The following is a 17,416-nucleotide window of genomic DNA, read 5'->3' as shown; positions in this document are numbered from 1 at the left end:
TGCTTTGATTGTTGTATAGCAAATATATATTTAATATAGAGGCCCTCTGCAGCCTTCGGGTATATTTATGTTTATTGATCATGCAACTCTACCCGGACACTGCAAAACTGTTTAACAGGTCCGTGAATGAATTACGCCATATTAACTCATCTGGTAGTGCTGCGGAATGCCAACGTTATTTTTAAATATATTCCGCAGTTTCAGCGATAATTTTGGCGACTTCGCAGCAAACGTTTGCGACTTGTTTGTCTCGTCTTCATGTCACGCTGTGAATTAAATTGACCGCAGTGATGTAAGAGTATAAAAAAGCCTAACCAGAGGATCTCTTGTAGCGGTGTAGTTCTCACTGGTCAAGCTCGTGTACAAGTTCACACATTAGTTATTCCGATGAACATTCTAGAAACCATCAAAGCAGAAATTTTCTTTTCAAATGGTCAATCATATTTGGACCGCGCTGTAAAATCTGGCTGCAATGTGATTTTTATAAAAAATGCATGTGGTAGAAAACTATAAAAGCAATTGCATAGTTCTTTTCTCTTTCGCTACGCATATGTAGGCCGCTTGTAACAATAGACTTCCAACGGCAGCTGTCATATTGAATCTATGAAAAGCGATTTCTTTTGCATGTAACCGTTCCTGGGAGTGCAGAGCCCCCATTGTATACCTGGACAGTTTCTAAGCTAGAAGCATGGCGGGAATGAAGCTTTTTGCTTTCCTTCTGTTTGCCGCTTCCTTAGCTATGCTGGAAGCCAGACTTCGGTTCAGCGCTAGATGGCCTTTCATATTTTTTGTGGTAAGAATTTCTTCGTATTCTTGAATTTGCAAATTTGGTTGAAAGTAGCTCCTTATGCGTGGCTTTCACTTCGGTCTTCATTACAATATTTGTCAAAAGAACAAATTTTACCATGCCAATCTCACAGACAATCGGCATGGTAAAATTCACAGACAACTGCCATCGGCATGGGTAGATTTTGGCTCATCAGAAGAAAGTATTGAATTTACCTGTGAAATATTTTTTCTTCGTTCCGTTCTGTGTTTCACAGTAGGCTGCGTTGGTATTTATAACCGTTGCGATCACTTACGTGTTTCCTGAGTTGCTGTTTTGTAGAAACATTGAAGATGCTTTTATTTGTCAATATAAGTCCTCCAGAATTAGGTCTGCAGACTGGTTATTTAAGCAGGGTAGCAATTACGCTTTAACATTCGGAGGGTGGCGGGGTGTCTTCTCGAATATGAAATTTGCTTATTTGATAAAAAATTTTTCAAACATCCCGGTACGTCTATGACTTATCACTGAGAAAATTACATTCGGGCATTAAGACATCTGTGTCTTTGCAAAACACGCCAGATGATGTGGCAATATTGAATATCTGCAGTTGCTTGCTCCTTTTAAAGTGAGCTAGGTCGTTTGCTATTGGTGGTGTCAAAATAGTGTGCTGTTATAAATGACAGGTATACAAACAATGAAATGAAGAGAATAGCAAGCTGAGGGCAACGTTTCTGCCACTATATCAATTTTCGATGCAGCAGTGGTATTTTAATTCAATTTTTATGTATGCCTTCTTCATTTTAATATTACGTTGCCACCAGGGTAAGACGGACTTGCTGCCTTCAGCAACTTGTACCACTGCTGACGGCTACCGTTGCCCGATTCCTAATTGGCTATATCTGTGACCTTATTCTAAATCCAAATTACTAAACTTGCTATAAAAACCAGAAAGGCAGACGGCTCGGATGGAGTTCGCTTCCTGATCAAAACTGCCGTGAGCAGAATCTACCATCTGATTATTTTCGCGAGAAGAAACCCCCGCACATCGTTCACGACATTGATTTTCCACTCGTGTCCAGGCAACGACTGTCGGCGTTTCTCTTCTACGCCAGAATTTCCTTCGCCGTTATGGTGAACATATTTTCCTTTCTTTAAATCTTTTTTCCTCTAGTTTATCACTATATCAGAGAATTGCGTAGCTTCGCCACGACCGTCCGCACGGGGACCCTAAAAAAATTTTTAAAAATTTCTTCTCGCCTCTATTATTTATGGTTACTCATTTGCAGGTCATAATCTACCAGGTCTCTCCAGTTGAGTGCCATCTGTGCGGGTTAACCGAGATCAGATTGGTCGACCTTGACTGATCGAAGAAGGCACTACCTTCTTCGATCGATTTAACCTTCGGTCGAACGTTAAATGAGGCGTACAACTGCGCTGGCGAAGAGGTAGAGTATCCGCCTCGCGTGCGAGACGACCGTGGCTTGAATCCCGGTGCTGCGCAATTTTCTGCCCGATAAAAAAAAATCCGCGTGATGATAAAATTGCAAAAACCGGCCTGGTGTGCGGCCTGACCCCGGTGACAAGAACCGGTAACGCACTCTCTTACCAAAGCAGGATTGGCCACCCTGGTGCAGTAATTGGCCACAACCTCCTGTATGAATGCAACAATCAAACCCCGGCGCTCAGTCCTCAGCAGCTGCGTAGCAGCTGACCACGGCGGCGGTCAGACCTGTGACGCAGCAGAGGGTGCTAAGAATCACTGGCTCCGGACAGGCCGCCATTCGAATCTGAACCTGGCAACGTTTAACTTTAGAACGTTATCTAGTGAGGCGAGTCTAGCAGTGTTATTGGAGCAATTAGAGGGCAGTAAATGAGATATAATAAGGCTCAGAAGAGGTTAGGAGGACAAAAGACGCATTTACAGTGCTAAAAAGCGGGCACGCCCTATTCTACCAGGGCTTAGTGCAGACAAGGCGAATAGGAGTCGGATTACTGATTAATAGGGATATCGCTGGTAATATACAGGACTTGTATAGCATTACCAAGAGGGTGGCAGGCCTTGCTGTGAACCTAATAAGAGGTAACAATCGAAGGTCGTACAGCTCTACGCCCCTACATCCAGTCATGATGACCAGTAGGTCCAAAGCTTCTAAGAAGACGTGCAATGGGCGATGGGTCGAGTCAAAATAAAGATACCGTGTACTGATGGGCTACTTCAATGCCAGGATAGGCAAGAAGCAGGCTGAAGACAAGTCAGTGGGACAATATGGCATAGGCTCAAGGAATAGCAGGGGAGAGTTATTAGCAGAGTTTGGAGAACAGAATAATATGCGGATAATGAATACCTTCTTCCGCAAGCCGGATAGCCGGAAGTGGACGTTGAGGAACCCGAATGGCGAGACAACAAATGAATAGACTTTATACTCTGCGCTGACCCTCGCATCATAAAAGATGTGGACGTGCTCGACAAGGTGCGCTGTAGTCACCATAAGATGGTAAGAACTCGAATTATCCTAGACTTGAGGAGGGAACGCAAGAAACCGGTACATAAGAAGCCGATCAATGAGTTAGCGGTAAGAGGGAAACTAGAGGAATTCCGGATCAAGCTACAGAACAGGTATTCGGCATTAACTCAGGAAGAGGACTTTAGTGTTGAAGCAATGAACGACAATTTATGGGCATCATTAAGGAGTGTGCAATAGAAGTCGGTGGTAACTCCGTTAGACAGGACACCAGTAAGCTATCGCAGGAGACGAAAGATCTGATCAAGCAACGCCAATGTATGAAAGCCTCTAACCCTACAGCTAGAATAGAACTGGCAGAACTTTCTAAGTTAATCAACAAGCGTAAGACAGCTGACATAAGGAACTATAATATCGATAGAATTGAACAAGCTCTCAGGAACGGAGGAATCCTAAAAGCAGTGAAGAAGAAACTAGGAATAGGCAAGAATCAGATGTATGCGTTAAGAGACAAAGCCGGCAATATCATTGCTAATATGGATGAGATAGTTCAAGTGGCTGAGGAGTTCTATAGAGATTTATACAGCACCAGTAGCACCCACGACGATAATGTGAGAGAGAATAGTCTAGAGGAATTTGAAATCCCACAAGTAACGACGGAAGAAGTAAAGAACGCCTTGGGAGCTATGCAAAGGCGGAATACAGCTGGGGAGGACGAGGTAACAGCAGATTTGTGGAAGGATGGTGGGCACATTTTTCTAGAAAAACTGGTCACCCTGTATACAGAATGCCTCATGACCTCGAACCTTCCGGAATCTTGGAAGAACGCTAACATAATCCTAATACACAAGAAAGGGGACGCCAAAGACATGAAAAATTATAGACCGATCAGCTTACTGTCCGTCGCAAAAAAGTATTTACTAAGGTAATCGCAAATAGAATCAGGAACACCTTAGACTTCTGACAATCAAAGGACAAGGCAGGATTCCCTAAAGGCTACGCAACAATAGACCATATTCACACTATCAATCAGGTGATAGAGAAATGTGTGGAATATAACTAATCCTTATATATTGCTTTCATTGATTACGAAAAAGCGTTTGATTCAGTCGAAACCTCAGACGTCATGCAGGCACTACGGAATTAGGCTGTAGACGAGCCATAGGTAAGAATACTGAAAGATATCTATAGCGGCTCCACAGCCACCGTAGTCCTCCATAAAGAAAGCAACAAAATCCCAATCAAGAAAAGCGTCAGCCATGGAGATAAGATCTCTCCAATGCTATTCAAAGCGTGTTTACAGGAGGTATTCAGAGACCTGGAGTGGGAAGTATTGGGGATAAAAGTTAATGGTGAATACCTTAGTAACCTGAGATTCCCAGATGACATTGGCTTGCTTAGTAACTCAGGGGACCAATTCCAATGCATGCTCACTGACCTGTAGAGGCAAAGCAGAAGGGTGGGTCTAAAAATTTATCTGCAGAAAACTAAAGCAATGTTTAACAGTCTCGGAAGAGAACAGCAGTTTACGATAGGTAGCGAGGCACTGGAAATGGTAAGGGAATACATCTACTTAGGGCAGGTAGTGACCACGGATCCGGATTATGAGACAAAGAATCAGAAGAATAAGAAAATGCTGGGGTGCGTTTGGCAGGCGTTCTCAAATCATGAACAGCAGGTTGCCACTATCCCTCAAGGGAAAAGTATATCACAGCTGTGTCCTACGAGTACTCACGTATGGGGCAGAACCATTGAGGCTTACGAGAAGGGTTCTGCTTAAATTGAGGACGACGCAACGAGCTATGGAAAGAAGAATGATGGATGTAACGTTCAGTGAAAAGAAAAGAGCAGATTGGGCGAGAGAACAAATGCGAGTTACAGACATCTTAGTTGAAATCAAGAAAAAGGAATGGGGTGTGGGGTCATGGGCAGGACATGTAATTAGGAGGAAGATAACCGATGGTCATTAAGGGTTACGGACGGACTGCATTCCGAGGTAAGGGAAGCGTAGCAGGTGGCGTAAGAAATTTAGGTGGGCGATGAGATTAAGAAGTTTGTAGGGACAACATGGCCACAATTAGTAGATGACCGTGGCAGTTTGAGAAGTATGGGAGTGGCCTTTGCCCTGCAATGGGCGTAACAAACCTGATGATGATGCCTGTGCTCCAAAAAAGTATTCACAGACGGCAGTCAAGGTCAATGAGATTCCGGCTTTTGCTACCGCGACCGTCGGCGTTCATGGCGGCGGTAATCCGGTAGCATAGTGGCACAGTAGTTTCTTCCTGTATCGGTGTTACGCCTCTCTTCAAGTTCCCTCTAGCTCAAGCATTTGGGGGTACAGTAGATGCCGACTGTGTCCTCTCCATACCATTTCTATGTGCTTGTACCGAATCTGGGCGGCCGTCCGCAACTGCGTCAACCTATCCTCAATTAGCGAGAAAAGATAGGGCAAAACACTGCCAGCGATGAATGCGTTCTGCGAACCTTGTCTCTTCGTTTATATCCTCCTTATTTCTAACCACGTTACTGTAAGCTGCTCTTTGGCTAATAAAGTGGCGAAGCAAACATCGTAATGTAGAAGCCAAGTTGCCTCTCTGCAATTATACCACGATGTTTCACATCTCGACGATACTTCTCTGCCCTTGCCTGTCCACCTAGTTTAGCCGAAAAGTAGTAATTGCACTATATCCAATATTTCACCCAAGAATATGAGCCGCTTTTCTTTCCCTGCTAAGAGGTATAGAAAGTCCATTAACTACCGCAATTATGATGTGTCAAGCCGGGAACGAAAAGGAGAATGCAAGAAATGACTTTAAAATACGTCGCTCACAACCGTTACTTGTGGTTCTCTTCATAACACATTATAAGACGTATGAACGAACTATCCAAGCAACAATTATTCCTGTCTATCGTAATGTTCGCCAATATAACGACTCGTGCATCAAGTGTCCGCGATGCGAGCTTAAGAGCCATAATGCTCCCGGGATCAAAGCAGTGTCCATTTCGAACACGTTCACTTGAACGTTTTGGGTCCCCTGGCGCTATGGCACTGTATTGCTTATATTTTTTTATTTATTCCGTGCTATCGTGCACAGGCGGGGGTGCCCAAGCAAGAGAGCAGCGTAAAGTTCAAAAACAGGGCATCTTGCCATGGAGCAACATTATTGCAGGCGCGCTAAATTTAGGCAGACATTCCATTGTTCAGCTGTGTTTGGAAGGAGCGTCTTTAGACTTCCTTGTCTTGAACAAAATACGGACGCACAACGTGACGACCTTTTTGACGGAAGAAGTATATACTCATTACTTGCCAGATCAGGTTTGCCGCTGTTCAAGAAGAGATAAAATAATCTCGCTCTTCCTGTTTGTCGCCGTGCCGGGAGCAGATCAGATTGCAGCTGCCGTACTACATTATATGCAGAATACGCAGTGCGTTAGTCAGATAAAATAAGGGTTCAAGTAAGTCAGGTAAACTACGTCAGATAAAGAAAGGCTTCATTCACCACCACCGTCATAAAGTGGTTATAACTTCATTTAGTGTTAATTGGCTCACTCTCCCTTCGGGCTTACTTAGAAAACCCCAAAACATGAACCCCAAAACTTAAGTCGCAGATCGTTTACCCTAATAGGCAGCTCATCATAATGTCTGACCATTTTAGCGTTGCCACGCTGCTTTGTCTTTCACTTTCGCGTAACTCGACGCTTCAAGTGAGTTAGCTCACTTGGTATCCTACATACTTACATAGCATAGCATACAGATAGCATAGCACCTCCGGAAGATATACGTCGTTTTGCAGTAGCAGAAACAGCCGTAGATTATATTGTGAAAGGTATTAGGCTTGGTTAACGTGCCAACTTTATTTACGCTGCAGGGACAATGTGGATCCCTAAATAATTTGTCATACTTAAAAAGCAGCATACGAAACCTCGTATATTTAGAAGATCTTCATGTGAAAAGCATTATTTGCCTCCTTCATTGATTGGAACAAAACTATCTATCTATCTATCTATCTATCTATCTATCTATCTATCTATCTATCTATCTATCTATCTATCTATCCATTTGTCTGTCTGTCTGTCTGTCTGTCCGTCCGTCCGTCCGTCCGTCCGTCCATCCATCCATCCATTCTCCCATCCATCCATCCATCCATCCATCCATCTAGCCTCTTATGCCGTCACAGTGGCCCAAGTTGCCTACCTGCCTTGCCACCAGTAATGTGCTCGCGGTCTTGATGTGGTCATGTTTGTTTCATTGCGGTCAGTCTATCCTCGTGATCTCGCTCTCGTCATGCCGTCGTCGTTAGGCCTTCTCCTCCGATCTAGTGACCCTATTTGTCTAATACCTTGGGCTCTCACGTATGGGCTTATGATCATGATGCCGTCGTTGCCTTTGCGTCACCGTCAATCCAGCTTTGTCATACGACTCCCCTGAGTCCATTGTCGTTATATCATCGTTGTCATGCGGCTACCGTGTGTTCATTGGCCAACTGCCCTAGTCGTGCCGTATTCGTCATTCAATTGCCATTTCAGCTTCGTGATCTGAGTGTCATCTTGCTTTCGTCGTCACGCCCTCTATTGTGACCTGACTTGGCAAATTCTCCAATAGTTTGGGACCCTAGGTATATGTTTGTGCTCGCTATACCGTTGCGATCATTCCATGGTGGTCGTTGTTGCCTACTCATCCGTCTCTCGTCATGTCATCATCATCATGCCACTGTCGCCACACACTCATCGTCACGTTGCCTTTTCATCTTCGTGGCACTGTAGTTACGTCACGTCCCTGTCGTCCTGCCGTCATCATACCGCATTTATTCAACTTCAAGCTTTCGTGGTCATATATTATAATAAGATCGTCGTCTATAAATGGTCATCGTCGTAATTAATAATCGTCGTAATTATATCGTGAATATGCCATAACCGTCACTCCAGCTCCCCATCTGACTCTCTCCCTCCATTGTCCTCACGCCATCAATACAGTCATTGTCCCGCCATTGTCATCATGCACTCGTCATCTCATTGTCATGATGCCTTTTTCATGCTGTTGTAACCAAAGCATCACCGTCATAGAGTGATTATCTATTCGTTGTCATGCCCTCGTCTGGATGCCGTTCAGCGTCGTTCCAAGTCATCACTGTAATTTCGACATACGACTCTAGTCATTCCGTCATAGCCACGCTGTTCTTTAACTATGGCCATGACTTCTTCAGTATCTTGAACCCATTATATTCATGCCGTCGTCCTCATACTACGCTCGTCGATCAACCAAATTCATTCCTTGTTAGTCACTCTACTGTAATCATGCTGTTGTCATGCAATCATGATTATGACGCTGTTGTCATGACAATGTAGTCATTGCATTGTCGTCCCACCAACGCTAGCATGCATCCGCTATCACACCATCATACCGTTTTGGTCGTGTCATCGTCGTCATTTCGGCTTCTTTATTCGGTAGTCGTCATTCCGTCGTCCTCACGCTATCGCGCTGACGCAGGCGCAGCCCTCACAATGCCCTTATGCCATCATCATCATCATCATCATCATCATCATCATCATCATCATCATCAGCCTGGTTACGCCCACTGCAGGGCAAAGGCCTCTCCCATACTTCTCCAACAACCCCTGTCATGTACTAATTGTGGCCTCATTGACCTTATGCCATCATTGACCCGTTGTTGTCGGTGTACCATTGCCATAATTAAAAAAATCAAGAGCGCATTGTCATTATGTCGTCGTTGTGTGCCTCTGTCGTGTCATTGATATCATTGCTCGATCATTCAATTGTCACTGCCTCCGCGTCATACAGTCATCGTCACACCTCTATGCTCAAGGGCGACCTTGGCAAACGAGTGCCATAGCAAAAAGGAATGATATAGGAGTATGTGGCATATAGCCGAACCAAGAAAAGTCCCAGAATCACCACTACATGTGTGAAAGAAATGCGACTTCTGGAACCTTGTCTCTTGCTAAGTTGCTCGATTGCTGTTCGCATTACCATCGAGAGACATCATTAGATAAGCTCTGCCGTATTTTTTACCGTACAGTTGCTAATTATTTTAGTTTCTAACCGAATGCTTTCAAATATATTCACCATTTGCGTTAATTGTAATATATGGCAATATAGAAAAACACATTGTACTGCGGTCTAAATGACACGTGTCAAGTGGGGCCAAGGGGCGAAATTGGACGCGATTGGTGGCAAAAAAAAACGTATACACCAGTGTCAGAAATGTTCACGCATGTTCATGCCACAAAACAGCTTCATGTGCCCTTGGCCAACACACCTTGATTTCAGGTGATACGACTGCACGACGCCGGCACAGTTTTCACTACGCCACTAAACTACTCTAGGCAAGCGCGATTCACTTTACGTACACAAGACTTCATGCATTTCTTTAACAAGTTCTCACACACCGGGATATTTGCGCCCATAACTGGCGCTGCACGTACAATAGTTCTTACGTACATTTTCTGGAAGACTCATCAATTCTTACAATGGAATGAGCGGAGACTGTCCATTTCCGGATTTTTCGAGAATTTTCGAGCACTGTTGCCTTTTCACTTCTTTATCACGCTCTTGGCCCTTGGGTGCCGGTAAAGAACCTTGGTAAAGAAATATTTATTGGTTCTACAACATAAGATGGTAGTGTTCTATAGTTCACATGTAACCTCCTATGAGACTCTATTAGCACACACAAGGACACGAAGTTGTTTACTGAAAGACAGCAATGCCAGCATAAGAATGATTTATATTAAAAAACGCGATTTCGCTCATTCCCGAGCGGCTAGTGTTGGCGCATACCTAATCACACAAACGTCCACATGAAAGAAGTCGGAATACGAAGAGAGATCAAGGCAATATCAAACACAATCACTAAAAAGCAGCTAGCGTGTATATTAAATGTATCCATGAAATTTTTCTCACTTTTAGGGTTGCACAACATACTTCAACAACTCACAGGCTTCAATGTTAGGTATATCGAGGCCTTAGTCACGAGGTGCAGATAGGAGTAGAACATGTTCAAGGGACAGTGAACTACAGCCTGCGTTTCAAATAGTGTAGCAAGTGTGGAAGGTGCAGTACATGCATAAGTAAGAACGAATAGCACGAACAACCAGAGACATGTTCTGACAGCAGGGCTTCTGGTATCTCACGGGGTGGAGGTTAACATCCTTGCTGACTAGATGAATAACCATTTCGGGCCACAAATAACGAGCAAATTCAACAGTTCCATGTACAGAACAACTTATGACTTCAGTAATGCCACGGTGGTTCTCTTGGCAACATTCTTATCACCCTGACACGCATACATTCTCATTACATGAAGTGACAACGTAGCAAAGCCTGGACCGTAGTAAGAAGGACATACATACACTGTATCTCTTGTAAGCTTAACGAGAAGCTTGTCGATATATTAAAGCGAAGTTTGAAGGTTAATATGTATATTAGAATGCTTATATTAAATAGCTTGGCAAATCAGCAAGAATTTGTGACCGCCACTCAGCCACTGGAGTCTGTGCAGGAGTACACGTATCTAGCTCAATTACTGACATGGCAACCTGATCGTCAGAAGAAAATTACAGAAGAGTAAATATCGCTGCCAGTGCATACTGCATGCATTACGAAATCCTGACTGGGAGCTTACCACAAGAAGAGTATGCAGTAATCTTATTCTACCAATGCTAGCATACGGGCTCCAAGCCTGGAGCTTTACAAAATAAGCTCGAGAACAATTTAGGGACCGCGCAAAGCGCGAATGAATTTAGGTTGAACTGTTGCCGTAAAGCTTGATTACACGAAAACAGTTTGGCGTCAGGTTAAAAAAAATTATTAAATTATGGTATTTAACGTGGCAAAACCTCTTTCTGATTATGAGGCACGCCGTAGTGGAGGACTCCGGAAATTTTGCCCACCTGGAGTTCTTTAACGTGCACCTAAATCTAAGTACACGGGCGTTTTCGCATTTCGCCCCCATCGAAATGCGGCCGCGGTTGCCGGGAATCGATCCCGGCGTCACGTTAAGAGTGAGGAGCATGATGGAGAGACAGGAATCAATATTCTAGTTAAGATTAAAAAGAAAAACATGAATCTCGACCGGCCATGAGTAAGGCGTATGGCAGATAAGTGGTGGACCATGAAAGTTACATAACGCGAGCGGAGCGATGGGAAGAGCAGTGCGAGGCAGGACATTAGACATGGCGGTAAAGTTGGGAAATTTGCAGGCGTAAGATGGAATCAGCTAGCGAAAGACAGCGGCAATTGGATATCGGTTAGAAAGGCGATTTGTCCTGCAATAGACATAAACGTAGAGGGTTTCTGCTACTGCTGCTGCTGCTGATGGAGACGGCGGTGGTGATGATGAAAATTAAGGTTTACAACTCCTCCGAATGCGAATTGTGTGTTCGGACCAGCAAAGTACTCGTAGTGTGTGTAAATTGATGTCTTGTCTGCGTATGACAACTGCACAACGAGAGAAAGCTGAGCTAGCTGGTAAGTATTCATAATACAAAGAAGGGGGAAGGCATGCAGAGACGGACACAAGAGAAGTGGAGAAGCTGACGGCTTTCGTCTTCACTTCTCTTTTAACCGTATCTGCACGCCTTACCCCTTCTTTGCATTAAGGGCAACTTTATCTTACGCAAAATATAAAGATGTAGAGTTATGTGTGTTGTTCAACCGCACACACCTCATGAAGGAAATGCAATATTCAGCGGGATTTGCACTCACTCTGATAACATTTCATTGAAGCATTCGAAGCATGCGGGGCATTTACGCATTGCCACTGGCTGTGTTTCCGTTATTGGCCAGTTCTAATGACTGGGTAAGTCTCATTATGATATAGGCGGTATTGAGGCCTTAACGTCAATCGCGTGAATGTTGCGATAATGTAACACACATAGACGTTGTAACAAGCTGCTTCTTTTGTAAATTTAAGCATCACTCTGTTTAAAACAACGTTAGCTCCTATGCCCTGTTCGTTTGTTCTTTTAATTTTATGCTGTTCTACATTGGTGCTTACAGCAATATTCACTCATTTCTTATGTGCATCGCCTGCATGATGGAGTTTTGTTGGAGTCGGAACAACCGTTTTGTGATTGTATAATTGTGGCACATACATGGGACCTAAGCTGAATGCGCATTTGCACAATACATCAACGTAATCTCACTTGAACTCTATTTTACTGTTTAGAACTCATAGATTTATTTTTATAACTGGTATACAGTTAACCGCAAAAGTTTACGGGATACAGGAGCTGCCAGGAAGCTGAATTTTCGCGAAGCGTGGTCACACAGCCTCGAATAAAGTGTTCCAGCATGTAGTAGCCTTCGCCACCTACGCGTTGATTAATTAAATATGAAGTGTCATGCCTTAACAGTGCAGGAATTTATATTTGAAGGGGGAACCGCACCCCATAAACTTTTTTAGTTGACTGTACACACGCCATATTCCCAAAAGGAACAATCAATCATGTAATCATGCGAATACAGAGCCGTCGAGATAGGTCACATCTTAACGAATAAGCCACTCGAATGTTCACAATAAATTGACCTAAATTGACTTTTAAACTGAATATCCTCTGCAGAAACTTGAAAAGGTACACTGAAAAAGAGCCACAGCAGCGTTTATGCAGCATCGTATAGCTAATGGTTGGCAATAACTTTATTGAATTGTCCGGTAGATTTTTGGCGATGTCGGCTGCGTTCTCCCACGACGAGACGTCAAGATCTTGTCTCAGCGTCGCCTCGCGGGTTTACTGGACGGCCCAATGTTGGTAGTTGAGGTCGGAGCTTCGCAGAGGGGCGGCCCACCTCGGTAATCTGACGCCCTCAGTGGGTGTCACATTACCGTGGCATGTGTTTGACTGTAGCTATGCCGTGTTTTCATATCTTACGTGTGTCTTCTTTGAGTACATCAGGGAACATCCGCTTGAGGTGAAATGGGTTCAGGAAGGTTTGTTTTGTAGTTAACGTAGCGCCGCCGCTTGTATCCTATTTAGGCCTTTGTGTGGTGGTGGGAATGCACCTTTGGCTTGTTGGTACATCTGTGTGTTGTTGCATCTGGTCAGTCTGTCTCGTTCGGGCCGGGGATCTTCCCGAAAGCGCGGTCGGGCGTGTTCCGTCAGCTCTCTCGCGCTCCGCGGTGGGCTACATTGTTGAGGTTGCAGATGAGGTTGAGGCCCATATTGATGTTGGTGGGGAATCATACAATTAGATTCGGATGGTCCTTGGGGATGCATCTTATCTTAAGGATGTTGTTGGCTTTGGGCGAAATGCACCCTTTGGCAATGTTTCTCACTGCCGCCTGGGAATCGCTCCGGACGGTGTTGCAGTCCGGATTCGGAGGGCCAGGGCGATGGATACCTTTTAGGCTTCTTCTGGATATTGGGCTACAACGATAAACGCGTTCTCGGTATAGGAGTTGGCATCCTTTACTGCTAGAGTGAAGCGTTGGCAGTCAGGGTGCTCAGCGGCGTCGACGAAGCGCGCGTCGGTTTCCCTGCCGTATGATCAGAGGAGGGCTTTGGCTCTAGCTAGTCTGCGACTTTTGTTGAAATCCAGGTGGACGTTCCAGGACATGGCTGAACCGTGTAAGATTTCTCGGATTACCTTGTTATTTGCACTTTTTGTCTGTATTGTTTGTGGTACGTGACACCCAGTCGGTCGAAGATGTATCGTCCAGTGTCGCTCTTTGTCAGTCTTTCGAACTAAGATATGCGTTGTGCTTCAGTGATCTCCTCGAGTTATGCAGGGTAAACTTTCTTTTCACATGCTGTACAACATGTGCGCTGGATTTTCTTAATGAACTCTGCCTACTGACAAATAAAGAAAAGCAGGATAAGCTGCTTGCACAAAGTACTGCCTTTGGTGCAATATAAGCAATACTAATTCCTTCAAGAAAGAAACAATATAAACCGAAAGTGCCCAGTCATTCAGCAACAATCGGCATGATCGTGCCGCACAGATAGCGCACTAACAGTAAGAAGAGTTTAAGAAGAAGTAAGATGGGGTAAGAAAGCTCCTAGGAAAAAGTTGCGGATGCAATAAATGTCTGTGGTAGGATTTTCGCTGAATTTCGGTGCGAAGTTACTGCTTCCTGGAGCCAATGTACTTAGTGTGTGCGTGCGCACAATGAGATATTCCACGAAAGTGCAGGATTGATCCTGTACGCACAAGAGTACTGCTGTCAGCTCACTCAGGTGAACCTTGCGCAACTGGGTAGGGCGTTTCGCGGCAGTGAAATGACTGGGCATAACAAAGGTGAGTACATGTGTGAAATAAATTATGTGAAGGAAGTTACATGGAAAGCGCGAGATCATTTTCGGAGGCATGCGCATACCTTCCCTACGAGGTGCAATAGCAGTTTCGCCTTTAATTTGTCACTGGCTACGGCATGAGAGCAGGCATGCAGCCCGAAGTGTAAACTAAACGCAGGTGCTTTCATGTCCAATAAAAATATTCGTGATGACATCTGTGCTCGTACATTGCAAAAGCCGACATGTCGTGTTCTATTTATCAATTTATACAGCCTCGGGTACATCGAGGACGTAAACTTGGCGGATTCCCAAGAGTAAGTACCTCATTCCATTTGCAATAACACTGAATGTTTCCTATGAGGGCGCCACTTTTACGCTCAATATGATTGCGTAAGGCACCTATACTTTTCAATATACAGGAGTTGCATTTTAGGCAGAGGAATACCTCATATTTTGAAGCTCACATGAACGTATTCCTGCCTGTTTCAGTTTTTGTCGTCGCCAGAGCCAATATGGATATACAACACCACCGGACATCCCGAACGGCATTGTGAAGTGCAACAAATGCAAAATATCAACAAAACTTCAGTTCACTTGATTCGATCATATTACGAAAACAGTAAAAAGTATTATCGACATCCACATGGGAAGTATTGCTCTCTATATATAGCTGTTTTTGTTTTATACGCAGGATATCCGGTGACCTACGAGGAACCTTTGATCTGAAGCACGTGGCACACATGCTTATTCAACTTCCAGGTATCTAGAAAAGTAGTACTCTGTCTTTGCATCGAATGTTGACTTTTTTGGTTTTCTGGCGCAAGGGCCAAATGCGGCCAAAGAGCGCCAAATACAAGTTTCTGTGAGCGTTTACGCACTTTTTACTGCATTTGTACAACTGGTGTACTACAAAATTTCTTGCACCCAGTGATGATTCCCGCAGACGTACCTAGGAAAAGGTCATTTCTATAATAATGCGCTCACGGTGCCTATCAGTCCTAAAGCAGTAGTTCGACTATCGGCCACTTCTAAGGCCTGGGGATGTGGAATGGGACCCCCGAAAAACATCACGCAGTAAATACCCATTTGTCGTTGTCGCGCAGACTGAAAACCAAATATTAAATGCTTCAGCATCACCCTACGGTTAGGAATAAGCAGTGACGTTACCGATTGGCGTCTTCTGAAGGCATGATAGAATTTGTTGTGGTGCAGGAATCAGCAATTTCACTTGTATTCCTGTGGGGCAACTTAGGAGCTCCTCAGGTGAGTGGCTAGAAGTCTTGCGTAAGGACTCATAGCAAGGTATATGTAAACTGGTAGCGATGCTTCCATAGAAGCCCACATGTCAGGAAAATGGGGCTCGTTATAACCGTCGCCATATAAGTATCATGAGGACAACTAGCAGGAAGCAAAAACTAAAAAAAAAAAATGACATCACAACCTTAAATGGCAGTGACGTCAGATCCTTAGGCTGCTTGTCGCGAATATTTAACTTTCTTTAGCGTCCGGCAATATGGCCGCTAAAACAGAAGTTATTTTTCTTTTGAGGATGAGACAAGCATGTGACACAACCTAGCTGAAATGAAAGCGTGTCGTTTAACTATTATAAGTGGCGTTTTCTTAATATGAACGCAATTAGGCTCTTATTGACGGCAAATGCTCCAGTAGCTTTCTTAGGATGGTGAGCGAATAGGATGGGAATAAAAAACGCTACCAAAGAGCTTTCAAAATCAAATTCACTTTTATTCGTCTTCAATAATACAACCAATATAACTGACCAAACAAAATATGTTTCAGTGGTGAAAAGTGCTATGGCCAGCACACAGCCGTATTGCATTGCAACCTATGCGACTACTTTTCGCAGAATCATTTGCAAGGCCTTGCCACACCATGTATTCATATACAACAGTTATCGGAGAAGACAACATTGCCCCACATTATCATTTAGAAAACACTCCACTTACTAATTATATTGCCCCTCGGACACTCAGAGCCTGTGTTACGGAGAGTAAACAAACATATCGCGACGTTTCTTGGCGGGGCGTTCCACATTTATCGTCACAAGACAAGCGCGTCGGATGCCGCAGCGTGAACTTTCACGATACCAAAAAACCTGCGCTCGCATCTTTCGCCATCTAATGCACTACGCTCGGTCACATAAAATTTAAAGTGAAGCGCACGGCACACTTTGAAGAAACATGGAAGGAGATAATAGTAATACTTAAATAACAACTGAGACGAAACCGCCGCGTTCGAGCGCGCAATTCCATTTCTCGCTACGTAATAGCTGGCTTGCACAGCCTTGCCAAGTCTTGCGCCAGTATCACTGGTTGGTAGGGGTGGCCAAGAGAGAACTAATAAATTGTGAAATACAAAAAAAATTGCATTTCTTCTTTTATTGGAGGAAGGATATCTGAAACGCGAAATTTACTCGTGTGCTAGAATTCTTATTAAGAATTTTAGAACGTTTTCTTTTCACGTAGGTTTTCTAGTTTTTCTGTTTGTACCTCCCTCACCAAGTGACGCTGCAATCGTACACCACCAACTGATGTCCCTGACGACAGGTTTTGGCATGCTTTTCGTTCCAAGCTTCGCGGTCTCATTTAGATGGACCTTTCCTGTAGTTTTATTCTCAGTCTCACTAAAAATTATCACAAACTTCGCAATTCATTACTTATGTCTTACCCGGAGTCAGACTAAAATGCGTTTCTAGTTATTGACAGCTTATCGGCCTTTTTCGCATTCAAATCTGTTTACGCCGTGTAAGCCGCACTTATCCACAAACATCTATAAGCGTAAATCAGGGCTAAAATTCGGGAGAAGTATTCATCGTGTTTTTTTATTGCTCTGCGGTGCCAGATTGCTAGCTTGATCGAGGGCTCCGTGAATTCTAACTGGAGGCAGTTCTGGCTCTTATGCCATCGGTTCTTTCTGC

The 17,416-nt window shown here is 44.1% G+C and overlaps 1 protein-coding gene across 1 annotated transcript in view; it reads left to right on the top strand.

The window, feature by feature from the left end:
* Positions 1-633: 633 nt before the first annotated feature.
* Positions 634-17,416, top strand: part of LOC142587579 (uncharacterized) — a 70,913-nt gene continuing 54,130 nt past the window's right edge. Inside the window, exons 1-4 of the mRNA XM_075698693.1 lie at positions 634-793; positions 14,754-14,795; positions 14,971-15,107; positions 15,173-15,240. Coding sequence (XP_075554808.1) covers positions 689-793; positions 14,754-14,795; positions 14,971-15,107; positions 15,173-15,240 — 352 coding nt within the window. The 5' untranslated portion in view covers positions 634-688. The remainder of the gene's footprint in view (positions 794-14,753; positions 14,796-14,970; positions 15,108-15,172; positions 15,241-17,416) is intronic.

The sequence above is a fragment of the Dermacentor variabilis genome, chromosome 7, assembly GCF_050947875.1.
Source record: "Dermacentor variabilis isolate Ectoservices chromosome 7, ASM5094787v1, whole genome shotgun sequence".
NCBI classification, from domain to species: Eukaryota; Metazoa; Arthropoda; class Arachnida; order Ixodida; family Ixodidae; genus Dermacentor; species Dermacentor variabilis.
The sequence above is the reverse complement of the archived record's forward strand: the minus strand, read 5'-3'. Positions and strand labels throughout refer to the sequence as shown.